The 23,864-nt window shown below is 40.0% G+C and overlaps 4 protein-coding genes and 1 non-coding gene across 7 annotated transcripts; 3 read left to right on the top strand and 2 right to left on the bottom strand.

The window, feature by feature from the left end:
- Positions 1-287: 287 nt before the first annotated feature.
- bpnt2 (3'(2'), 5'-bisphosphate nucleotidase 2) lies at positions 288-7,814 on the top strand. Its single transcript, XM_055033594.1, has 8 exons — positions 288-863; positions 1,527-1,599; positions 1,918-2,064; positions 2,166-2,319; positions 2,828-2,923; positions 3,105-3,266; positions 4,230-4,364; positions 4,991-7,814. The coding sequence occupies exons 1-8, from the start codon at positions 739-741 to the stop codon at positions 5,131-5,133; spliced, it is 1,035 nt and encodes a 344-aa protein (XP_054889569.1). The 5' UTR covers positions 288-738; the 3' UTR covers positions 5,134-7,814.
- A 144-nt stretch (positions 7,815-7,958) lies between these two features.
- Positions 7,959-9,218, bottom strand: LOC129362191 (ankyrin repeat domain-containing protein 45-like). Its single transcript, XM_055033595.1, has 4 exons — positions 8,961-9,218; positions 8,605-8,772; positions 8,482-8,529; positions 7,959-8,363 (listed from the first exon to the last, which is right to left on the bottom strand). The coding sequence occupies exons 1-4, from the start codon at positions 9,199-9,201 to the stop codon at positions 8,296-8,298; spliced, it is 525 nt and encodes a 174-aa protein (XP_054889570.1). The 5' UTR covers positions 9,202-9,218; the 3' UTR covers positions 7,959-8,295.
- Positions 9,219-9,662: 444 nt separating this feature from the next.
- On the top strand, positions 9,663-9,734 carry trnaq-cug (transfer RNA glutamine (anticodon CUG)). Its single transcript has one exon. It is a non-coding gene; the product is annotated as a tRNA-Gln (tRNA).
- Positions 9,735-10,363: 629 nt separating this feature from the next.
- trnau1apb (tRNA selenocysteine 1 associated protein 1b) lies at positions 10,364-16,653 on the top strand. 2 transcript variants are annotated; one of them, XM_055033250.1, is made up of 9 exons: positions 10,364-10,526; positions 11,321-11,418; positions 11,649-11,748; positions 12,417-12,469; positions 13,149-13,277; positions 13,643-13,759; positions 14,797-15,115; positions 15,431-15,473; positions 15,619-16,653. In XM_055033250.1, exons 1-9 carry the CDS (start codon positions 10,488-10,490, stop codon positions 15,753-15,755), a joined length of 1,035 nt encoding a protein of 344 aa, XP_054889225.1. In that variant the 5' UTR covers positions 10,364-10,487; the 3' UTR covers positions 15,756-16,653. The 2 variants fall into 2 exon arrangements, with proteins under 2 accessions (XP_054889225.1, XP_054889224.1); XM_055033249.1 differs by having other exon boundaries at positions 15,428-15,473.
- A 676-nt stretch (positions 16,654-17,329) lies between these two features.
- Positions 17,330-19,937, bottom strand: fitm1l (fat storage inducing transmembrane protein 1, like). 2 transcript variants are annotated; one of them, XM_055033251.1, is made up of 3 exons: positions 19,613-19,937; positions 18,669-18,847; positions 17,330-18,065 (listed from the first exon to the last, which is right to left on the bottom strand). In XM_055033251.1, the coding sequence occupies exons 2-3, from the start codon at positions 18,845-18,847 to the stop codon at positions 17,390-17,392; spliced, it is 855 nt and encodes a 284-aa protein (XP_054889226.1). In that variant the 5' UTR covers positions 19,613-19,937; the 3' UTR covers positions 17,330-17,389. The 2 variants fall into 2 exon arrangements, with proteins under 2 accessions (XP_054889226.1, XP_054889227.1); XM_055033252.1 differs by lacking the exon at positions 19,613-19,937 and adding an exon at positions 19,174-19,245.
- Positions 19,938-23,864: the final 3,927 nt, after the last annotated feature.

Here is a 23,864-nt window from a genome sequence, read left to right as displayed (position 1 = left end):
TTTTATATGTTTTTTTTTTATATATTCTTTGAAAGATAAATATATATTTTTAAAAAAGGTAAGAGTGAATAGTATTTATTGGCGCTGTATGTATCCTCCATTTTGTTTTTATTTTTATATTCATAAGTTTTACATATTACATGCCTGGACGCCGCTAGCAGGTATCGTCTCATTGGGTTGTGTAGTTTCGTAGTTTTTTTGTAGTTTTCCTCACGTTTCCGGTTAGTATGACGACGGCAACCCGGAACAGGAAGTGTCAGAGTATGTGACCGTAGCTCAGGAAAAAAAAAAAAAGATGGTTGAACAGAGATGTGATTGTTCTCTTTCCGCTCCGGCAGCAGTGAAGTCGTGGCTTGTTTCTGCCAGTTGACGGCGACGGTTTAAGTGCTTCAGAGGCGGAATGTCGTTTCCAACGGAGACTTTGTGTTGCTCGGCGCTTTTCCAGGGTCAGACGATGCTGAACGGCTAGTCGGCTCGTATCCATTACCCTGTGTTGGTGGTAGAGCTCTGGGGTTTGTTTTGAAGAATTCTCCTTGTCGTGTTTGGGACATTTCTTTGTGTGCATCCGGAGAAATTTGCCTCAAAGCCACACGGAGGCTGTGAAGCCGAAGCTCTTCGGTTCGTCTCGGTGTTTGCACTGGTCAACCACGTCAGCTATAGTAACTGATAAACTCGGAGAACATCTGTTCTCTTTGGTTCCCACGTTTATTCAGCTGAAACCCGTCAGAGTGACCTCCTATGACCATGGCTCCCATGGGTATCCGGCTGTCACCGCTCGGTGTGGCGGTGTTTTGCCTGCTGGGAGTCGGTGTCATTTACCACCTGTATGCCGGGGTCTTCTCCAACCACCTGTCCTATTTCAGGTTGGATTTTTTTTTTCTTCCTGTATAGGAAAGTCATATCATCTGACGCAATTCTTATTGCAAGTCCATTGGATGTTATTTTGTCCTGTCTACTCGAGCCTACCTGATTTTTTCCATTTTTCTTCTTCCTACTTCTCCATTTCTTTTCTCTTTGAGGTATTACCTAATGTCTCTGATTTCGACAGATCAAACTGGTGTTTTTTGGCTTAATCAAACCTGTCTGGATGCTTGATAGATATAAAACCATACAGCAGATGTGCAGGATTTTCAGTTTTTTATATGACAGTGAAAGATCAGAGGATTAATTTAAAGAGTTTTGGAGCCAGGTTGATTAAGATTTCAAAGTCACTTTAGTCTGTCTGAATGCAGTCCTGCTCCTCAGACACTTGCTGCAGTTGCTGAAGAGACTTCAGTAGACAGGACCGTGTGCCACACCCTAATTGACAGTGTCTCTGCACCTGGAAAGTGTGAATGTGGACTTTGTTTTGTACTTTTAAATAGTTTCAGTTTTTTTTTTCTGACTACTGAGAGATGGACTGATTTTAAAAAGATTATGTCTTTGTTGCTGCTTCAGAATATTAAATTTTCAATCATCTGCTTTTAAAACAGGATTAAAAAAAAAATTCCGATATGAACCTTTCTTCTGTCGTCTTGCGTCTCCAGGCAAAGGAAAAAGGTGGACCTGAGAGACCTGTTAGCTGTCTCTGTGGAGGCTGCACAACTGGGTGGGAAAGAGGTAAACGCAAACCTTTTCTTCATATTGTCTATGGACTACTGTGTTGAAACATTTTATATGTAAGTGGAGCTAGACTGTAATAACTGTTTATATCGCCCTGATATTAATTATATTATTAATGATAATGGTTTAAAAGTTACTGACTTCTCCTGTGTACTTGTGGGTTCTCTCCAGGTACTCTGGCTTGCTCCCACTGATGCCACTGGCCTCTCTTTTTTTTTTTTTTTTCTAAACCCAACATCTAGACGCCAATCTCCGTTATGATTTCTCCCTTTATGCTGTATCTGCTGGCTGAACACATAGCTCCTTTCTGTCTAGGTGAAAAGAGTCCGCGAAGAAGACACACTCAACGAGAAGTCAAAGGGGAAAACAAAAGAGGGAGCTAAAGAGCTTCTGACTATGGGGGACCTGCAGTCGCACCGGAAGATGTACAACCTAATAAAGAACACGTTTCCTGAAATCACTGTGAGCAAATGTATTATCATAAACTATGCTTTGATTTTGTGTGCGGTTGAGACGAAAATATCCATATCCAAGCGGTCATACCCGAATGTTTTGGTATTTAGGTGTACAGCGAGGAAAGTGACAGCCAACCAGATTCGGTGTCCTGGAGCAGGAACATACCTGATGACATGCTGAAGCTGGAGAAAGGCAGGGAGGTTTCTGCTGATAGCATCACTGTGTGGATTGATCCTTTGGATGCTACTCAAGAATACACAGGTGGGTCGGCATCACTATTTCTGTGATTTCATTCAAGTCCAACGTTATTACCTCATCTTCCCTTGTTTCGCTTGAACTTTGGAAAACAGTGGAGTCGTCCGATGACCCCATATGCTCCTTTTTTTCTTTCAGCCGTGTTGAACAATATGCTTGTGTAGAACTGGTTCTCTGAAGCTGCTTTTCAGCCTCTGAGAACAGCCGACACTGTCACTCTAATTGTTTAGCATTTTGTTTAGCACTACTATGGGAGATTTTATGAAAAGTATGTATAGAAAGGAATATAGCCAGTTATTTATTATTTAATTAATTATTCATTTAATTATTTGTGTTTAGAGCGGCACAGAATGTGTCAAATGTATTATTATTATTTATTTGTAGTAGTTTGCTCATTTATCCCAAGTGCTGCATCTTTAATGCTAATGTTGCATCCAGTTTTACAGCAACAGATACTCAGCCTGGATACAAATGCCTGTTTTCTGTTTTACCCTGTAACTTTATCTTTCCACAGAGAAATTGGTGAAATATGTGACCACTATGGTGTGTGTTGCTTTAGAGGGTAAACCAGTCATTGGTGTCATACACCAGCCATTTACAGGGTTTACTGGTAAGTTGGGGCATCTGTGAAGAGATGTTTTATCCCTAACTTTGGATGTGTTTTTGTTATTAAAAAAAAAAAAAAAAAGCCTTATTGTAATCTAAAGTGTCTTTATGCTACAAAAAAATGCAAGTATATAAACTTGTTCTCTTTCTCTGCCCTGCTTCTGTCTCTATCATTGCCTCCTCAGCCTGGGCGATGGTTGGTCAGGGAACAAACATGGAGCACAGATCGTCCTACAACCTCAACTCGCCAAAAGTGATCGTATCACGGTCACATTCTGGGGAAGTAAAAAACTTTCTTCATTCTGCCTTTGGAAACAGCACAACAATAATCCCAGCAGGTGGCGCAGGTGAGCAGAGAATTCTTGGTCCTTTTCATGTTGGCATTTCAGGAACATGAAACACATTACCTGCTGTTGTGATGACCAGGAGCCTATTGCTCAAAGATTCGTGTGGAATGTCTATTAAAGAGTGGCATTAGTTGAATTAGAAAAAAAAAGTATGCATGTATCCAAGCACATCTTCTTTGGAGATTCCAAAGATTGAGTGCAGAGGTGGAATCAGCAGAAACGCTTTTAAATATGCAAAAAGATGTAAATAAGCCTTGGGAAACTTGTGTTTTTGTGAGAAGAAGAGGAAGCTAATATGGTGCAAGTAGGAGGCGTCATTGACTACTTGCATGTTTTATGTGACATTTTTTAATGTCCACTGTTTACCTGAATTGCGCAATGTAAACAAATTCAGAAGTGCATTTGGAACTGGTGAGGCTGCTGTTTTTCAGTCTCCAAATTCATGCTCCTTTCACAATTGAATGTGGTCTTGAAGTATTGCCAGGGCTTCTAATGAATCATTTATGCATGCTTTAAAAAGCTCTCATGTAACTGCAGACATAGATACTTGAATTATTCATCATGTCAGGCGCACAATTGTTTTCACAAAATCAGCAGTTTCGCAGCATATCCTCCAGGTGTCGCCAGTGCGGCCAGTAAAAACTAAAATAATAAAGAAAAACATTTTCTGAGTTTTAAATTTGAAAAACAAATGATTTAAACAGGTAGTGTAGACTTTTGAGAGCCGCTATCACCAACTCAATGACGTATTGCTTAGTGCAGTGTGTTGATTCAGTAGCATTTGTCTCTTTCCTCTCAATGTAAGCAGTTTCTGCCTTTCTCAAATAATTGGATTAGAGTTATTGAATTGTCATTTTTCTTTATAATCCTTAAGCAAGCAGCAGCCATTTGTGTTAAGAAGGTTCTTTAAATCGACAGGCTACCAGGCATTTCAGCCACAGTGTTATGTTTTTTGTCTAACAGGATACAAGGTGCTATCGCTGTTGAAGATGCATTCAGGCCAAACAGAGCCTATAGATGAAGCAGATGTTTACATCCACATCACCTACATTAAGAAATGGGACATCTGCGCTGGTGCCGCACTACTGAACGCACTTGGTAAAAACATAGCTATTTGTTGATTTATTTTTTTCTCCACAAACTTTTATACCTTCTTTATATGATTACCAGAGACTTCAGATGAGAGGGATGAGGTGCTTAAACCCTCTGAAAGCTCTAGTTTCACATTTCTTCCCAGTAGGGAATGTATCCAGGGTATTAAGGCCTTAAAATGTCTTAAAATTATTTTTTTAATGCAAGTTGGCCTTTAATATGTCAGTCTTAATTTGAATGTTGTCTTTACAGGCTTTATTTATCTTTTACATCTTATGGTTTGTTCCCCTTCCTTGCGGGACTTGTTTGAGTCACACTCGAACATCTTCATTGCATTCTGAAATGGTTGAGGCTACCGCTAACTAGCTGCTAATATACCTTTACTAGCTATCTAGCTTCTTTGCATCTATCATAAGTCTGACCTAATGTCAAATATCCTGTGTTTGGTTTATGAACCCAATTTGTTCTAGCGCACAATTAATTTACAAATGAACCAGTTTCTTATATTTTTGAACACTGACAAAGAGAACAGAAACCCATTAGCTGATATAACTCATTTTTAACTCTTAATTCTGATATTGGTGAAATTCATTTAGACTTATCTGTCTAATAACCATTCATTTTCTTTACAGGAGGCCACATGACCACTCTGAAGGGGGAGAACATCGACTTCAGTGGAACTCCTTTGAACAAAGGAGGACTGGTGGCCAGTGTTGAGGTGGATCATAAGGACATACTGGCCAAACTTCCATACTGGGACCCTTCAAAGAACTGAAAGACAACCACAGAACCATTGCCAGCTCTGGCTTGTTGTGCCGAGGCTTCCATGAAGAAGAGATGATTAAACATCAAACGTTCATGTTATTTTTTTCTTTTTTTCGTTTGCAAGCTGGGCAGGGATTTGCTCTCTACACCAACCTGGCCTACTGAACAGGACTGTGACCAGCATAGTTACCACAATGGTTCTTGATTCGTACTCCTGCATGTAGCTATCTACATGCATCATTCATCCATCTCATGTGAAACCGCATGCTCACAAGGAACTGTGGGAAAACAGTGGACCCTTCTATGTCTCCTCCTTTCACCTGCACAGGAGAACAGGGGGACTTTAATGTGAAATTCTCTGGAGCGCACAGATGAACATTGCAGAAGAAACTCTGGAGCTCAGCATCTGCTTCCACCATCGTGGATGTCGTTTTTTTTTTACTATTTTTTTTGTCATATTTCAAAAGAGCATAACTAATTTAGAAAGAAATGTTTCAAAGAGCATCAGACATTAACCCATCCCAGCAACTAATGAAACTCTGGATTTTGACTAAATCTACGGGCTACTACGGTGAAAAAATCCTTTTATTTTTTATTTAAGTCCTTTATCTTTTATTAACATTACATCAAGATGGGTTAATTGAGAATAAGTTAAATATGAGCAGAGAACTCAAATTGTGGCCAAGAGAGAAATTGATCGACCAGATTTGTGTTGAGGCTTCCATGTTTAACAGATAATTGAGCAAATCGGTTCAAAACTTTTATAAAATAACTAACAAAAGTTGTTGGAGTCGCAGTGGGAACACAAGAAAGGATTTGATGTTGAATTTAATAACTCAACACTTTTAATATCCAGAATTTGTGCAACCATAAATGTTTGAAATTGGTACTTTTTACTTATCTATTCAAAACTCATTTAGCAAAAGAAGTGACATAGTCCTTCACCTAGCCCCAGCACTTCTCCACTCCAAACTGTTTGTTTTGATGGTTCTCGATTTAGACACCACCGTGGAAACCACGCAATAGACTTGTAAAAGTCAGAAAGATTTTTCAGTAAGAGAAACCAAATCCTACTTGGAAAAAGACATTATTCCTTCCTCGTTTCTGCCTACATGTGGCTTCAAAGCCCTGAAGTGTGCATGCCTGGTTTGGATTTTTGCTCTTGACGAATCCCTGTTTCCTTTGACTACTGTTTGTCTTTCTGAACTGTGTCGGTCGTATCTGAGTCACTTTTGACTTTGTGTTCAGTTGAAAAATACCAGCAGAGATCTCACGCGAGTGTCTGAAGAAGATGCATTTGTTAAAGGATCTTTTCATGTTCATTTTGATCGCTTTTGTGTTAATGTGTAGCTTAAACTCCGTCTAGGTCAGAAATTAAATATTGAAACGGTTTCCTCTGCCACCGGTTGACAAGACTTGACAAATAGAGATAGATGTAAGGAATGATCTGGGCGGGTTGGCTATAACATAAAAACATGGAGAAGTCAGAGCTGTTACGCTTGAGTTTCAGTTTTATGTTTTCAGTGCCTTTGCTTGGACAAAACCACGTTGTCGCTGTAAGCTACATTAGCAATGCAGACAGCAACGCTCGCCGCCATCAGTTGCTGTGAAAATGACATGGACACTGTTTGGGGTGTGACTTTGGATACACCCCTTTAAGACTCTCATGCATGTGTACTTTAACACTTTTTCACATCACTGTGTTGTGACGTGCTTGGGAGTACCACTTTAGACATGAAAAAAGTCATTTTTTACAAATCCATACATTTATAAATGTAGAAGGAAAAACAGATGCGTGTGTAGAATACCTGACCGCCGTAGACTGCTGCTCAGCTTTCCTCAAGGCTGCACACGTTTAAGCCTCCAATCAAGCCGCCATAGTTAAAGGTTGGGGATTTTGCTACTAGGTTGCAATGTTGCAGAGAACAACGCAAAAATACAACGTGTGTATCGTCTGTAGCCGTGAGCGTGGATTTCTCAAAGGTGCACCACGTGTACCTGTGTCTTTTTCCAAGTAGTCATGCCAACCAGACTCTGTCATGTTGTAGTTGGATATCTTGGAGACATTTTCTGGTGTTCGCTACTTCTGTCGTTTTTAATGTGATTTGGGGGATTTAGTAGCGCTGCTCTTTTTCAGTTTTTCTTCGCATGGCTACTGGGTTTGTAGGAAAATCATATGTTTGTGTCTACCTCTCTGCCAGTGTTTCACTTGCTCTCTTTAAAGTCGGGTGATTTACACATTGAAAGAATGCAAAAGCCAAAATAGAAGCGATTCAGAGTACATGAAGGGGGTTTTTGATCAACTAAAGTAGAAAAACCTTTAGTTACTGCTGAAGTAAATTAAATTGATCTTTGTCAATAGTGTCTTCTATTCCCTCAAATAACATGGTCAAATTTTACATTAACAGAAATGACAAAGAAAAACCCTGCAAATCTGCTTGAGCTGACTATTTTGCCTTTAAGCAGCATGAAAGCTAGATATAAAAACCATCCAGGCTTTTAATGTGTTACTGAATTTAAAATAAAAAAGTCAAAGTGTGAATGACCACCCTATGGTTTTAAAAAGACTAGTTTTTGGTCTGATTTTCTTTCTATTTTCTGTTTCTCATTTGGTAAACGGTATGTACAGTTTCCATGAGTAATTCATTTTGCTTCTGTGAATTTCCAATAAACTGTGCATGAAAGGATGAACTGTCTACTCTGATTTTTTTTTTTTGTAAGTTAAATGTCTCTTATCAAGACTTAAACATTCATGTTCACACATGAATCAGCTTGAGACGTTTGCTGTTTGTAGACATTTGCTACACTTTCCAGATTATTTTCTTTTAAAAGAAACCATATGTATTTTTAAGTACAACAAGGTTTGTGGGTAAATTGTCACAACATGGGACGAACTTGAATATGGATAAATGCACTCTAAATGTAATCACATTTTTCTTTTCTGTTTTAGAATTGTGTTCAAAACAAATATTTTAGTAGAAATCTTGTTTCTATATTAATAATTCTAATGCTCTGTGATGGTCTGACAGCCTGTGCAGGGTGTACACCACCTCTTACCCTCTGACCACTGGAGCCAGGAGCTCCCACTGTGACTATGCAGGGACAAGTGGGTATAGAACGCTGAAGGATAGATGCCAATATATTTCAGTGTTTATAATTAATGTTCTCAAAATTAGCGTTTAGCTGAGCCTTTCCGACTCTTTGATCTTGGGGTCGAGCGACTTGTTGTCTCAGTTGTGCCTGTTAAAAAAAAACAAAACAAAAAAACAGCCAACATAGAAGAGATGTTAAAAATAATAAATTAGAATACATTAAAAAGTTGTAAACCTGAAGCACAATCTGGACATAAATGCAATACCTGCAGGAGGTTCATTTGCGGCAGCGATGAGAGCATCCAGTTCCTTTTCTGGACAGGGACAAACATAATTTAGAGTCATTTCCACTCATTATAATCTACATTGCTGAGATAGACCTCACACACCACTCTGTGTGAGATGATCAATGCAATCTGTCTGGGAGTATCTCTTGGCCAGGTCCAGAGGCGTCTCCTCTCTGAAGGTCTTGGCCTTTAAGTCGGCGCCTAGTTCAAGCAGGGTCTTAACTGTGTCCAGATGGCCCCAACAAGCAGCAAGATGCAGTGACGTATACCCTAAAAATACAACAACTCAGCAGCATAACAAGGTGATGGCTTAACTGTACTATATTAAATGTATAAAGGTCAATCCTGCATAAGAATTCAAACTTGCACCCGTGTTTTTGGTATCTGATTATGCACTAAACTGAAGCGTATTGTGAAATAATAGACCCCAGTGCGTCACTCAGTTCATCCCCTCTCACCTCTGACGGTTTGCTCGTCCATCTTGGCGCCTTGTTTCACCAGTTCACGGACAACGCTGCTCTTTCCCAGCATGGAAGCGACCAAAAGGGCATTTCTTCCCATCTCGTCCACTTTTCCAAACAAATTGGTCTCCTCGGGCTCTTCGGTAGGGTCATAACTTTCCAGAACCTGCTGTAAGTCTTCCACGTCTCCCGAGAGGACGCTGTTGAATATTTCATCCTGTATTGATGTCATTGCCATCCCGAGAATGGCAGCTGCCATGGTTACCGCGTCAGTCGGTGTTGCATTAAAGGACGTTCATATGTTACCGCACAGAAGGTGATGCTTTTTTTTTTATTGATGTAGTTGTTTTTTTTTTTGTTTGTTTTTTTACATTTGTTTGTAAAACTAATAAAACAAAACAAATGGGGAACCACATAACTTTTACAGACATATCCTGCATTTTTTTCAGCATTGTATTTTACTACTTTCTCTTTAAATTGTGCCTCTTTCTGGAAAAGTAAAAGCAAAGTGTGATTTCTTACTCTTCTTTACTGAATTTTTCTCGTTAGTAGTCTTATCCTCAGTACGGTCGCCGCTTTTCGACGCGGAAACGTTTGAATATATGAAGCAACGTAAAACTAAGCCACATTCCCACCACATCAGAAGTACTTGAACGCATCCTTGACTCTAACGTGGAGCACATGCCACTGCTATCGTGTGGTTCCATGGTGTAATGGTTAGCACTCTGGACTCTGAATCCAGCGATCCGAGTTCAAATCTCGGTGGGACCTTCTTATTTGCCAATAACAAAGGTTGCTTTAAAATTGTGATTTTGTACGTTCAACAATTAATCAAATTCAGTCTACTAAAGTAAACTGACCTCATTCCCCTGTTTCTGCTCAAATCTAGATAACCTTCTGAGTTTCCAGGATTATTTTAATATTTCATCAAACATTCTCTGTTAACGTTCCATAAATATGTCAGTAACAATAAAATTTTTCTGTGACAGTAATCTTCAACATAATATTTGACTCTTTCTTATCAAATAGATCTCAGACTGAGTGGTTAGCTCAGGCAGCAACGCAAATCTTGACTTTTTTTTCTGCGGTATGGCTCATTTTTGTGCGTATTTGATTTCGTAACAAATATCACTTTTTTAAGGATGTGGGTCCAAATGTAAGTAACATATTTCAGTGACTGGCGGTCAGGGAGTCATTGTAGAAAAATAATATATAACGATATAATTATTTATATTTCTCTTTTCACCTTGTGGTTTGTACTGTAAAGTACCTATTTTCCATATAGCTACTCTGATTGTTTTTTCTTAAAAAAAGAAAACGTTTGTGAGTTTCACTTTATTTTGAAATGTAGTTCTACAACTTCCTACCGGAAGCACCGCGCAGCCTTCGCTCTTCTCCGCTTTGCTAAGACGGAAGTGAAGGGAAACAGTCAATCGACGTGTGGGTCGCAAATTTCTGCAGCGAGGACTTTGTCAGTTTTCGCTCCACAGTTTCTTCTATAGTGTTACGTCGGTACTACTTTCAATGATGTTTAACAGGCAAAACAGCCTGTGGATGGGTGACGTAAGTCCTAATCTCTGGTTTCATTTCCCAACGTTAGTTTAGCCGCGCATATAGCTAGCTTGGTTAGCTTTGACGAACCATGAAAACAGACATGCCTCCCCCGAAGTGCTCAGTGTGTGTGGCTCAAAACTCCTCTCTAGAACTAAATGGTGGCCTAAATGATCTAAAAGTTCGGTTTAATAAAAGCGTGAATATGTTTAACTTGCGGATAAGCGCTTTTTTCATGCCGCAGGAAACGTTAGCGGAATGTAAGCTAACAGTTAACAAGACTAGACCTCACAAGACCTACAGCGTTAAAGACCTCATAACCCTGGAGGGGTCGAAAATAGTTTATTAGTAGAGGGAAGTATCGTCTTTTATCCAAGCGGAAATGCTCACGTAAAAAGAAGTTGCAGCACATGAACAAAATGACACGAGTGTAGTCTGACTAACTTTAGTAGTCTTTGCTGTTTTTACACAAACTTACTGTTTGTTGTCTTCATGACTTACTTTATTAACTGTGCGTTATTCGTTAATTGTTTTTATTCCTTGGTTAAAAACATGCCAGTGCATTGTTATCTATACTAGGGATTTGAAGTTTTGCAAAACTTTGTCAAACTTTCTCTGCCTTCATGTTTAAATCATGCAAGTGATTACAAATTGTTTACATGTACAATAATCAAGCCAGCGAAAGTCGCAAAGTTTTTATTTAGTAATATTTGGTAAAGATTGTTTCTAAATGTGACGCGACCTTATTCTGAGTCCTATGTTTTTATTTGATAGGAACATAAGTTAACTCTTTTATTTATTTCTAGTTGGACCCATATATGGATGAGAACTTTGTCAAGCAGGCCTTCAGTGGTATGGGAGAGTCACCGTTGGGAGTCAAGATCATCACTCACAGGATAACAGGGTAGGAGATACAGATCACGACTGATCAGATATGATTTTGTTGTTAAAGCCTTTACATTTTCAAGGAGATTGTACATTTTTAGACCTTTTGGATGAATATTAAGTTAACGTTGCGCCTTTCCCCATAGCTGCTTCATCCCCCTGTAAAAAAAATAAGTATTTTTTTTTCCTTTATCTACTTGTCTTTCTTTTGCTTCACTTTTTCATTTTGTTTCCTTTGTCTTTCCACAGTGGCTCAGCGGGTTACTGTTTTGTGGAGCTGGCAGACGAAGCGAGCGTCGACCGCTGCGTACAAAGACTCAACGGAAAACTGGTTCCAGGATCAAACCCGGTAAGCTGTTTGATTTAGCAGCAAAAATATTCACTTTTTTTTTTTTCAGTAGCTCTCATATCAGAAATAAATGTTTCTCTATTGATATCAATACATTGACAGTTTCTTGCCATCTTCCTTTTCTCAGCATTAGACTTGGGCCTTTTCAGTGCTTAGCTCTTTTATTGTACACAGTGGAGCTCTGTCCGCCTCATAAGTACTTTGTGTTATGAATACACACCTGCATAGAAGTAGAACATTTGAATATTTCTGGTCAGTTTAACCCACTAGTACTTGTGCCATTTTAATAGTTTTATGTGGCTTTATGTGACAAATGCTGGACAATAAGGCCTGTTGATGTAAAGCAACAAATGTTCCCATCCCGAAGATGCCGGTTTCATGTGGTGTGTGACATTATGAGCAATGAGCTGCTTGGCACTGCTTGGTTTGAAGTACTGTTGGCCCAGTGGGCCGGCCAAGCTATGGGCTGCCCTGTTCATAGAGTCTCTGGTAGGAACTAACTGAGGAAGGGGCTAAAGGCTGGTCTGGGTGGTGGAGGTATGTAAACCTAAATAACAATAATAACGCCACTTTTTGTTTCCAGCAATATCAGTGCTATACTACACGTCTTTGGTGTTTGAGGTTGCCTTAATGTCTGTGTTCCTTTTTTTTTCCCCCCACACTTGCAGCCCAGGAAGTTTAAGCTAAATTATGCCACATACGGGAAACGTCCAGAAGCAGGGTAAGATCTGAAATGTATATCCTACTTTTACCTTCTTTTAGAGGTTGCTTTCACACCTTCTGTCTGTATAATACTTCTACATTTCTTCAGATGTAGCACAGTTGTTACAGTAGCTTCTCCCAGGGTTTTATGACGAGCCTCGTTCCCAAAATAGCCCCAATGTCCAAACTTAGTGTTTGCACATGTCGCGCAAGTTGGCTGGGCACAAACAAAGTAGCACTAATGACATCATAAACATAGATTACAAGATCTAATTTTAACCATGTTAGTTGTGGTGCGTTTACTGATCAGAGAAAGATTATGGTTTTTCATGGTCTGTTCAACTGTTGGGGATGATCAAGATTAAGTTTAGCTACTTAGTTTCCTGCTTGCTGTCTTGGTGTGTCTTTAACTGTGACTGTTAAAAGCCAAATAAACAATAGAAAGTTTTAATTGAATAAGAAAAAAATGTTAAACTTCAAATTTTTTCCCCTTAGGTAATTCAGACCATTCACCTTATTCATTTAGCTGCTATTCTAAAACTAAGAACATTCTCATAGTTTTGTCAAACGTGAAGCTACATTTTGCTACTTGACCGTATTGTTTAGAACAAATCACTAAGTCCTTTATGCTTCCTCACACCAGTATGTGTGCACAAATAGACATTTGAATCTTTTTCTTTTCCTTTTTGCTCTTTCAGGCCGGAGTTCTCAGTGTTTGTGGGAGACTTGGCCTCTGAAGTGGACGACTTTCAGCTGCATCAGGTCTTTAAGAAGTACCCTTCCTGCAAAGGAGCCAAAGTAGTCACCGACCAGTACGGCTATTCAAAGTACGTGAACCCCTCTGTGCGTTTTTAATTTAATTCATTTTTTTGTGCTTTATTATTAAACTTGGTTACTCGGATAGCAGTGCTTTGGACGTTGACCACCAGAGCATCTTCATCTGTTTTCGAAAAAGGCTGAAGAAATGTTTTCCTGCCGTCTTATGCTAAAACTATTGTTTTCCCCATATAGGCTAAGCAAGAGCAACTCACAATTCAAGTGATGCTACCTCATGTTAAAAGTAAAACAGCAAGTTTCAGTTCTACCATAATAATACCCATTATATTCTGTTTCTCATAAGTGGCTAATACATGGCAAGTATGTGGCACGAACTGGTGGGCAGAGGAGGCGTAACTTTGGTCTGGTTTTTCAGAGGCTACGGCTTCGTCAAGTTTGGTGACGAGAGCGAACAGAAGGCGGCGATAGAGGAGTGCCAGGGAACCATGCTGGGGGGGAAAACCCTGAGGCTCAGCATCGCTGTGGCTAAAAGGTACGACGCAACAAGCAAGCACAAAACAGAAAGCAAGTTTAGAGGAGGAGTTAGAAATTTATTTATCTACTATAGAGGCGTTTTCATTTTTTCCTTGCGTCCCTCCAGCCTTAAACCCTCATCATGTCTAGCTCCGTTTTTTTGTTTGTTTCCTACTTGTTGACCTTTTCGTTCTGTCCTTTGGCCTCCTCATTTTATTTCCAGTTTCTTGTTGTCACAGATTACAAATTTAAAGCAGGTCCTGGGTAGAAATATTTCCTCAAGATTCCTAACTTGAACTTGCAATATTTTAAAATGCAGGCACAGGAGCTCAGGAAACGTCTAAGTGATACACGTGTAGTAACCCTATGATATCAGTTTGGTCTTTGTGTATAGATTTATTTATTTTTATTCCTTCCTGCAGATTGTTGGAATCAGAAGTGAATCAGATCAACTGCAGCTATTGCTGTGCAAAACAATCAGTACTTTTTAAGATGTTGACCAGACTCTTCATTTTGTGTCAACGCTTGCTGCTTATTTTAAAGGCTGTATTGTAAATATTGTTGTTTTTGATGTACTAGTTTTAATTAGACAGTGTTGCCTTACAAAATGAAGAGTTGTTGAGAAAAAAAGCATCCTTTAAAAACAAAAATATCAATATTGATTTTGGAAATTTATGTCAGACTTAAAAAAAACCATCAAATTAAAACATTGAATTGTAATTTTGCAAATGTATTTTAGGTTTGTGAAAGTAGCTAAAACTCTGGGGTGTTAATTATAAACAGATGATAATCTTAGGGTTTAATATTTTGCCTTGAATTGATTAATTAATAGTTAAACCAGAAAATAGTTTGTTCACAGATAAAACTGCAATTCATTGGCTTGAAATAAGTGCTACATACTGACAAAGGGATGAACTGACCTGATCTAAAACTTAAAAGTGCTAATAAAGCTTAAGGTCAAGGCCTTCAGCATTTTTAAGTTTTACAGAATAATTCAGTTCAGCCGGTTGTAGATTGGCAATATTTCAAAGCTACATTTTTGTTGTTGTTTTTCAGCCAAAAGACAACCTACCCAGGAGGCCAGACTCAGAGTTACAGTAGCTACAACCCGACACAGTCGGGTTACTACGGCAGCCACGCAGCAGGAAGTCAGGGCGGTTACTATCCTCAGTGGGGGAGCTATGACCAGTACAGTGGCTACAACAGCAGTGGTTACGGCTACACCAGTGGATACAACAGCGGCTACAATAGCAGCTACAACAGCGGCTACAACTATAACTATGGGGCTTATGGTTACCCCCCACCAGGTCACATGATGCCCCCGCCTCCTATGGGGATGCCACCCATGTCCACCGACATGACGGGAGCCGTACAGGTAAAAGAAACAGATCAACTGGTGCCAGTCACTTGTCTGTAAGCTATTTTACAGATAAACATGTTAAAACATAGGCTGTAATTTGATGAACCTACAATATGGTTATATAAATGTTTTGGAGCTAACTGTCAACAATACCTGTAGGTAGCAATAGCATTAGCTCAGTGATGCTAACAGAATAAAGAAAAGCACAATCTGTTTTTCTGGTTGCAGATTTGATGTATTTAAATTAGTATTGATGTATTTTTACAATTCTGATGAAAGTTTTAGTTGTTCTTTTATGGTGACAATAGTCTTACTCGTTGTGTCCAGCAGGGCCAGGAGCAAGCTGAAGATGCTGAAGATGACAGCACAGAAGGTAAAAATCCTCGATTGCTTTTGAATAATCATTATTTCTACAGGAAACAATTCAACTCATAAACAGTACCTGTCTATTAAACCTTTATGGAGGAGAAGCAGCATGGGTCATTTTTTCCTGATGATCTTGATGGGATTTATTCCAGAGCCCATCCCTGAATGCGACGTGGAGCTGTGGAACAAGGACTTTATGCAGCACAGTGAGGAGCTTTATGACGCTTTGATGAACTGTCGGTGGGAACCGTTGGACTCTGTCGACTCCCCCATCCCAACCTTCTCCTGATGTCTCTTTCATCAACCAATACTTCAAGTTCTTTTTGTAAGTCATTTTTATACGTCCAAAATGTGTCGCAGCAATCACATCTTAGAACACGGCGGCCAGAGCTCTGCGTCTTACAAAGAGAGGCCGATCGTAGATTCAGTCACTGTTCTTCCTCTGCAGACACTGCAAACAGACATTGAGTGGATCAGATTTGTCAGCCTTTTGGTAGCAAACGGGAAGTTGATGAAGAAGTACGAATACTGTGAAGATCAGGTGGTCTCTGTTCAGCAGAACTAGAAGAGCTGGAGCTGACTGGCACTCAGAGGATGTTGTGTGGCTATTAATGATATCGAGGAACAAACATCAGGTTCCAGTGTTCACCAAACTCAACGTTTCTTTCAGTTTTATATCGTCCCTCGGATCATTATGCAGATAAGAAGTCAGTTCTGTTTGGGTTTTTATTTAAGGACTCTTATGTTCCTCTCTCTGTTGGTTTGCTGAATTTTAAACTGGATTGTGGGACGAAGGCGGCAGCATGGAGCTGCCGAAAGACAAGGAAATGTTTTCAGCATCCGGATGGAATGGGATGGATGAATGGTGTGCATCTCTGAGATGTTTTAGAGGCGGCGCAGCTGTAAGGTTTGTGTGAAGAACCAGCTGAACTGATGGTAGCCGTTATTTTCTGCTGCTTAGTTGAATAATATTTTGTATATATTGTCTTTCTGAAGATGTTTTATCAATAAACTATTAAATACCATAGTGGTTAATTTTTGTTTTAATAAATGTAATTTTTTTTAAATGGGGTCCTAAAGTAAACGCGAAGTCACGTCACCAACATTATCTTCTTTCTTTTGTAAAATTACTATGCAAAATGTTTGATTGTTTGACATTAAACATACATTTTTTTTCTCTTCTAATACTTATTTACTTCTTAGTAATAGATCTTTTACTTAAACAGGTTCAGATATGTTCATTACATTTTGCACAAATTAATCCTTTAATATTGAGATTTTAGTTTGATTTGTCTAGTTTGAGCTGCTTCCGGAATTGTTTTAGGGTCTGTCACTTTAAATCCAAATAAGCTGCTGCTGTTGACCATGCCCCCCCCAAACAATGTTTACACTCACACATGAAAATGGCTGCAAACACATGTGCAATTGTATAAACTTTCATCCCTGAAAAGCAGAAATAGATCCTCTTAAACAAATGGCAAAATATTGTCTTTTCCAGCAGCCATTGTACAATAGTAAAACGAGCTGGCCAAACATGGTGGGTTTTCTTGGTTTGGTAGGTAACAGCCCGGTGCCTATTGACTGTGACTTAACAATCGGAAGGTTTTCAAAACCTTCCGATTGAAAATGATTTGGTGTCATTTTCTGGACACCGAATCATATTAACTTACTGCCAAAAACATGACTTGGTTGGTTCTTTTTGGAAGCACTTGTGACCTAAATAGTGACCTTTCATTTGCACAATATATTCCCTTTAAATTGTGCGACATATATAAGGAAAATGTTTGAAACACCATTAATGCAACATAATGACAGGTTTACTCATAGAGAGTGAAAGAAAATGTCGAATCTTTCCAGGCAAAGTTTTGTTGAAGATTCAAAGACTTTTAATGTTTAAGCTCAAAGCGCTGAATCTACTATCAGTTAATTGTAGTGATTGTGGTTTAGTGAGTCTTCCTCCACGGTGCTGCTGGTCTTTATGTTGAGCAGTCCCTCACCAGGCCTTCCTGGGCAATACCAGCTGGGCCCCATGCGGTACCAGCCCTGATACAGTCCCCTCCAGCTGAGGCAGCCTAGCGCCCCTCCCAGCAGCTGAGTGGGGAAGTGGGGGAAGTAGGCTAAGAGACAGAGCAGCAGGAAGATCCACAGTCCAAGAAGGAGAACACAGAGCAAAAAGAGGATCCTCAGTGGGGCGTCCGAGATGCCCCCAAGCCTCAGATATGGACCAAACACTGACATTTCCTCTGCCAGCAGCAGGCAGCACAAACACAGCAGGAAGACGTCCTCTGAAACCTCATAACCTCGCCACTCCATCCCAGCTTTCAGGCACTCGGACTTGCTCTCCCCCTCTTTGAGCACCAGCAGAGGCTGCCCACCGGTGACCTCTGGACCAGCGGGCAGCGGTTCATAGCAGCTTCCTGTGGTGTTCTCCAGGAGGTCCAGCAGTTTACAGAAACAAAGCCAGAGCCCTCCAGCCACGGCGAGCCTGCTGAGGTGACGGAGCGAGTGCAGGACGGAGCCGCGGATGGAGTAGGAGAAGAGGAAGATGAAGGGCCCGACGAAAACGGACGTCCAGCCCCAACCAGAGCGCAGGAACAACCTGGAGGACAGAGGGGAGGAGCAGACGGCGTCTGTAGGAGGGTTTTACCTGGAACATGCATATTTAATTAGAAACATTTCAAGCTTTATATATAAAACATGCTTTATGTTGAACAAAAAGTGCAATTAAGGTTGTCATTTGTTAGTAGGTTCAGTAAAAATATATTGGCAAGTCATTTTTATTTTGTATATGCACAAAAGCTACAATAAGCGAAAGAACAAAAAACTGTAACAATATGGGGGAATTCTTGATTAAATAGTATTTAACACAAATTGAGTCTTTATATACATGTTCAGGCCTGCATCTGTGATGTGAAGTTTGTCAATTTTTTCCATTTACTCTTGTGTCAATCAAGCATAGTCAAAGTCTGGGCCTATGGCACAAGACTTTGATCTGCTCAGCAAAGAAGAATAGTCCCCTCCCTCAACTGATGGTCCAAGAAGTCATCACTTTTGGCCAAAAAAATAACTTATTTTAGGACAATACTATTTAACAATACTGTATATAAAAACCCTGAGAACAACAAATGGAGAAAACTGAAAATAAAAAAGAAAAACATTACAACTGGAGGGGAGAGGGAGGCTAAACAGGAAGTGATCCTACCTGTAGAGGAAGTAACTTCTCTTGGCAAAGATGCTGTGATGGGAAACCCAGAGGCTCAGCGCGGGGCCGAACACCAGGACAGCCGAGAGCAGCAGGTGGAAATGCTGCCTGAACAGCTTATTACCGAGCAAGCTGGCAGCCAGGTCTGTCAGCACCACCAGCACCGTGTTGAGGAGCATCTGAAAGCAACAGCAGCAACTGAGTCCAGGACCAAACTAAGACAGGAGAGTCAGCGTTTGATGGCAGCAGTCTTGTTCCATACAGCAGTGGCCCCCCCAGACCCCCGGGGGCCCATCCAGCAAAACCCCCCAACATCCCAAACGTGAGTTTAGAATAATAAAACACGATGACGATGTAGGAGCAGCAGTGATAGCAAAACAAAAAGAGCTGTGATTTCATGTTTTTTCTTAGTTAACTTTTTTTTTTTTTACAGAATAAACACAACATATAATAAACATGTATAAAAATGACTTTACATATAATAATAAACATTTCCACATATCACCTCCGATGTCCACCGTAACTCTCAGTTGCCATGTCAACTGTTTGGGATTCCCTACGTGCTTACGTCACCGCGCTTTCTGATTGGCGACATTCAACAGGCCGCGTTGTGCTTCCGGGTCAGGGGAAACCCCACGGGCTGCGGTGATCGGGCCGAGGCGATGTCAAAATATGGCCGATTTTAGATCGAGCATATTAAACGCACCGCGTTACACACACACACACACACACACACACACACACACACACACACACACACACACACACACACACACACACACACACACACACACAATGCAGGAGATCGTAAGATTGTTGTCAAGGAAAAATCGGGGGAAAAAAACCAACTAAATCAAAAAATAAAAGGCTTTAGCGGGAACATCGACGTGCAGAAGCGTCACCTGACGCTGCTACGCGCTGCATGTCAAACAGCTTTGATTTACCTTTGTTGCGAACAGAGACAGCGAGTCATGACCAGGATCCGTTTCTCCAGGCGAGCCTCTGTTTCACAACTCCAGCTCGGACCCAAATTGGCTGCGGAAGCCCAGAGCTGCTGGTCGCGTACAGGAAGCAGTGACGGTGGGCGTCTCTGGCCGTTTGGCCGCGAACCTGCGTCCGTGCGCGTGGCGTGAATGAAGTGACAACTGGGCCTCCAGCATTCCTTCGACTCCAAATGTGAAAGCTGGCCCCTCGGTGGTCTTCCTCCCACTGCTGACTCGGATGTAACTCAACCCACCCGTGGGGACTGAACGCGGTCTTCCTCAGCTGCAGCTGAACGCCTGGGAACGTTTGGCCTTTTTTTTTTTTGTCCTGGTTTCTCCCGTTTGCGTTGATCTTACGCCTCTGTGTTCTCATGGCAGCCATACTGCTCTTATGGATTCAGAGTACTTTTCTATTTCAATCGTAACTGTAGCCGTCCCGCTGTTCTCTGACTCTGACCTTTGCCCTCTGAACATAAACACTCGCAGCATCTTCTCTGTCTGACATGTTCACACACCCGGAGTCCCGAATGTGTCACGTTTATTTCTGACAATGTCGAATTAAGGAGAAATAATGCGATGCAGTGATGATAAGAAGTTATTAAACCCATGTTGGAAATTTACATGCACAGTGGTTATGTGTATTAATAGCAGTAACCTTTGCACTGTGTCCGCTCTAATGCGCAGCTGTTGGAGCAGTCGGTTTCTGTCAATCACACGCACAGGATTCACTGTTATCATCCTTTCTCCCCCCCACTCGTCTCCATCTCCCTCATTTCATCCACTAAATGCAACGAGCATTTAGCTCCACTGAGACCAAATCAGGCTGAACTATTTCTTTTATGTGCGTCAGAAGAAGTAAACTAAATATTCTACGTCACCCGCACATCAAAGTAAGGTGGTGGCAGCATCATGCTGACAGGGGAAGGTGAAGATGAATTGAGCCACATGCAGGATGTGAGTCCTCAGAGAAAACCTGAACACAGCTCAGCAGAAAAATCACCCTAAACCTTCTGGGGCAGCATATCAATGTGCCAGAATGGCCAAGTCAAAGTCCAGCCTTAAACCCAAGTGTTGCAACTTTATTCCCAGCTGCTCCTCAGCTTCTTCATTTTAACAGCCAGGCATCTTTTCTCTTCTTCTAATTTCTCACATAACATTCTATATTCGACTATAATAAAGATTATAGACGTATTGCGACAACATGAACACACATGCAAGGCACTGTTAATAAAACATAATTCAACACTTTAGAGCTGCATGTTTCCCTCGATGTGCTGCTGCTAATTACAACAAGTGTCTCTTTGTCATCACAGCTGAGAAACCAGTGGCTCAGCTGAACCATGATGACTATAACTTTCTGTTTTCTGGCTGCCAGGACAGGAATAGATGTGGAGCAGCTTCCTGCGTGCTGAATGTCTACCTTCTCTTGTTTCCTGACAGCATGCTGAGGACGTTAGCATGCTAACTTAGTCCTGTAATGAAAGCCATTGCTTTCATTACGCATTGAGCATTTGAGCAGCTGGTCATTGTGCATAAATAGACGGTGTGCTCTTGCAGCTTTTTTTATTGTAACTCAACTGTGTTTGAATTAAAAGTGATACTTTCCAGTATGAACCACTGAGATCATGTTCAGTGTCATGTTTATAACAAGAAGCCGACATCTTTCTGGGTAAAATCTGTTCTAAAAAGGTTTTTCTCTTACAGGACGTATCTGCAAAATTTTGTAATGAAGAGGTGAAGGTTGACTGTAGTCACTTCCAGTTCTTTGAAAAAAGTATTTTTCTCCTTACAATTTTCTTTTAAATCCTTTCTGTCATGCGTGAATGTTTCGGTTGATCAAAATTTTAATATCAGACTAAGATGACTTGAGTAAATAAGAACAACAACAGAAAAATCTCAAATGTAAAACTGTGAAATTTTAATGGCCTTGCTTCGGACATTCATATATTAATTGGGATTAACTGTATCTCTCTGTGCATCTAAGTTACGGATCATGAGCCACATCCATGCATGGAAACTGCCAGGCCAAAAGACATGGAAATGTGGTCAAATCAAACATGGAACATGTTGAAATATCTTTTAAGAAAGAATATATTTGCACTGAAACACTTTGATTATTATTGGTGGGTAGTAAATGTGACTTAAGGTGAGCTATTAGTTTTTTGTTCATTCTCAGCCTGAACAATCTCTTATTAAGAGAGATTGTTTTCTTAATAAGAACAATGTCTTATTGTTCTTATTAACAATATTAAGAACAATACACACATCACAGGTTCCTGTCCTGCTGTCGACATCTGCTGGCATCGTGGTAGGACTACAACTCAATTCAGTTTGTTGGTTTAGCACCAATAAATGTTATTATAAGGGACTTTATTATAAATAAAAAAAATTTAAAAATCCAATTAAAACTAATCTTACAGATTAAAGTACATTGTAGTTAAAAATGGGAGACAAGGGAAAGTAGTGAATATAAATGTGAAAAAATCTGCATATCATACAAATTTAATTTACATAAGCTGGACTATTAATATTAACGTAATTAAAATGTTCAATTAATAATTTACTAATGTCTTCCGTCTGGAAATGTAATTGTTTGTTTTGTTAAATTTCCTTTTCTACCAGGACAACTGCGGCAAAGTGCTTCCACCTCCTGGAGAAACTGCGGTATTACAATTTATTCTAAATATCTGCTTGCAGACAGTTAATTTCAAACTTCAAACCTTACTATGATCTTCCACAAACAACCCTTTGTCTTTGTTAAATTTCCTTTGCCTTACGTCATATCTAATCTCTACAACAACAACTAGAACATATTTCATATTAAAAATATCTTGCAAATAAAGATGAACAGTAAACACTACTGGTACAATCATTCCCTTGAAAGACGAGTTATACCTCCAAAAGTACCAGACTCGGGGTGAGCAAGGATTTCCCTATAGGAAAAAATGAAAAGAATGGAATAATTATCAGTAAACATGTTGATAGTTTATAATTTATTTAATATACAAATCCAGAGACAAATTTATGCACAGAAAAAACAACACACAGAGAAAGACCAAAACATACAACAACAAACAATAAAAAAAACATTCTCAGGGGGAGAAAGGTTGATTATACAATTAAAATGAAACAGGAAGCGCTCCGCACCCACCTCTGCTTTTGGCTCTCTTTGGGCAGCTCCATAACGGGGCCTGTCTGTGTGGCCTCCAGGCAGAGAAACTGTCAGCTGTCGGATATAACCTTTAATCCTCCATAAAACTTAGCCTGACAGTCCAAACAGCTGCTGGCCCGTCTGTCTCTGCTGTGCTACTAATCATCCAAGCAAAAAGCCTGAATGGACGAATATAGGCGACCATGCTGAGCGCCTTGTGCTTCCTCCCTTTGAAACAGACAGATAAATATGTTTCTTACTGACTGCAGACTGTGTTCATTCCACTTTTTATGCTAACTTTTTAAATTTCATTGTTCCTGTGACAATGACAATAAAGTTTTTTATCTTTATCTTTTTATCTTATTGATGTCATTTGGAGTCTAGAGAGCCACATAAAAAAACTACGGCGGGCCAGAAATAATTGAAAACAACATTTCTATCCAACACTGAGAATATGGAGCGAACAGTTGTGCTGCTAAACACAAATGAGGCTTGCTGTTCTCCATGATGGCATCCAGCTCCAATCAGCTGTGGTAAAAATGAACTTTTATCTCCTCAGCTGCTGTCGGATGGAAAATGCCTCTGATAGGGTGGCCAGCACATAGCACCAACCCAGCCAATCCGGTCTGCAGCAGAGGGCAGTCAGGTCACTCAAGATCCCAAACAAAAAGTTAATGTGCCATTTTAAATTAAATGTAATGAATAAAAAAATGTTTTTCTCTCAATCTGACTCTCTTACAATGTTTTATAACCTTTGGAGAGATGCCTATCCAATTTATTTTGGTAAATGAGACAGACATCATTTTAAACAGAAGCCTAACAAACATGGAGAAACAACATTAGGTCTTACACCATTGTTAAACCTTTCACCTCAAAAATTAAAGTTGTACAAAATGGAAATTTTAGAAAACATTTTTTCCAAGCTCAGGGTCCAGCGGGATTCAGTCAAACCATAAGCCATTGCTTTGAAAGGCAGTTGATAATAAATCCTTTGTCTATCATCTGTTTTTCCAGATCTTTTTATCAACCTGACAGATATAACTTTAATCCACTGGCTTGTCT

This window comes from Poeciliopsis prolifica, unplaced genomic scaffold, assembly GCF_027474105.1.
Source record: "Poeciliopsis prolifica strain line A6 unplaced genomic scaffold, Auburn_PproV2 SCAFFOLD008, whole genome shotgun sequence".
Taxonomy (NCBI): Eukaryota; Metazoa; Chordata; class Actinopteri; order Cyprinodontiformes; family Poeciliidae; genus Poeciliopsis; species Poeciliopsis prolifica.
This window is presented reverse-complemented; position numbering and strand designations above follow the sequence as displayed.

What these genes read in the sequence shown, in the direction of transcription:
- trnau1apb (XM_055033249.1), top strand. Translation starts at nt 10,488, where the DNA reads ATGATGTTTAACAGGCAAAACAGCCTGTGGATGGGTGAC. An exon ending in GGGAAACGTCCAGAAGCAGG is followed by an intron (nt 12,470 to 13,148) that starts GTAAGATCTGAA and finishes TTGCTCTTTCAG; the next exon opens with GCCGGAGTTCTCAGTGTTTG. An exon ending in GACCAGTACGGCTATTCAAA is followed by an intron (nt 13,278 to 13,642) that starts GTACGTGAACCC and finishes CTGGTTTTTCAG; the next exon opens with AGGCTACGGCTTCGTCAAGT.
- fitm1l (XM_055033251.1), bottom strand. Translation starts at nt 18,847, where the DNA reads ATGCTCCTCAACACGGTGCTGGTGGTGCTGACAGACCTGGCTGCCAGC. An exon ending in AGAAGTTACTTCCTCTACAG is followed by an intron (nt 18,066 to 18,668) that starts GTAGGATCACTT and finishes TCTGTCCTCCAG; the next exon opens with GTTGTTCCTGCGCTCTGGTT.
- LOC129362191 (XM_055033595.1), bottom strand. Translation starts at nt 9,201, where the DNA reads ATGGCAATGACATCAATACAGGATGAAATATTCAACAGCGTCCTCTCG. An exon ending in GGACGAGCAAACCGTCAGAG is followed by an intron (nt 8,773 to 8,960) that starts GTGAGAGGGGAT and finishes TTGTATTTTTAG; the next exon opens with GGTATACGTCACTGCATCTT. An exon ending in TGATCATCTCACACAGAGTG is followed by an intron (nt 8,530 to 8,604) that starts GTGTGTGAGGTC and finishes GTCCCTGTCCAG; the next exon opens with AAAAGGAACTGGATGCTCTC.
- bpnt2 (XM_055033594.1), top strand. Translation starts at nt 739, where the DNA reads ATGACCATGGCTCCCATGGGTATCCGGCTGTCACCGCTCGGTGTGGCG. An exon ending in AACCACCTGTCCTATTTCAG is followed by an intron (nt 864 to 1,526) that starts GTTGGATTTTTT and finishes TTGCGTCTCCAG; the next exon opens with GCAAAGGAAAAAGGTGGACC. An exon ending in CACAACTGGGTGGGAAAGAG is followed by an intron (nt 1,600 to 1,917) that starts GTAAACGCAAAC and finishes CTTTCTGTCTAG; the next exon opens with GTGAAAAGAGTCCGCGAAGA.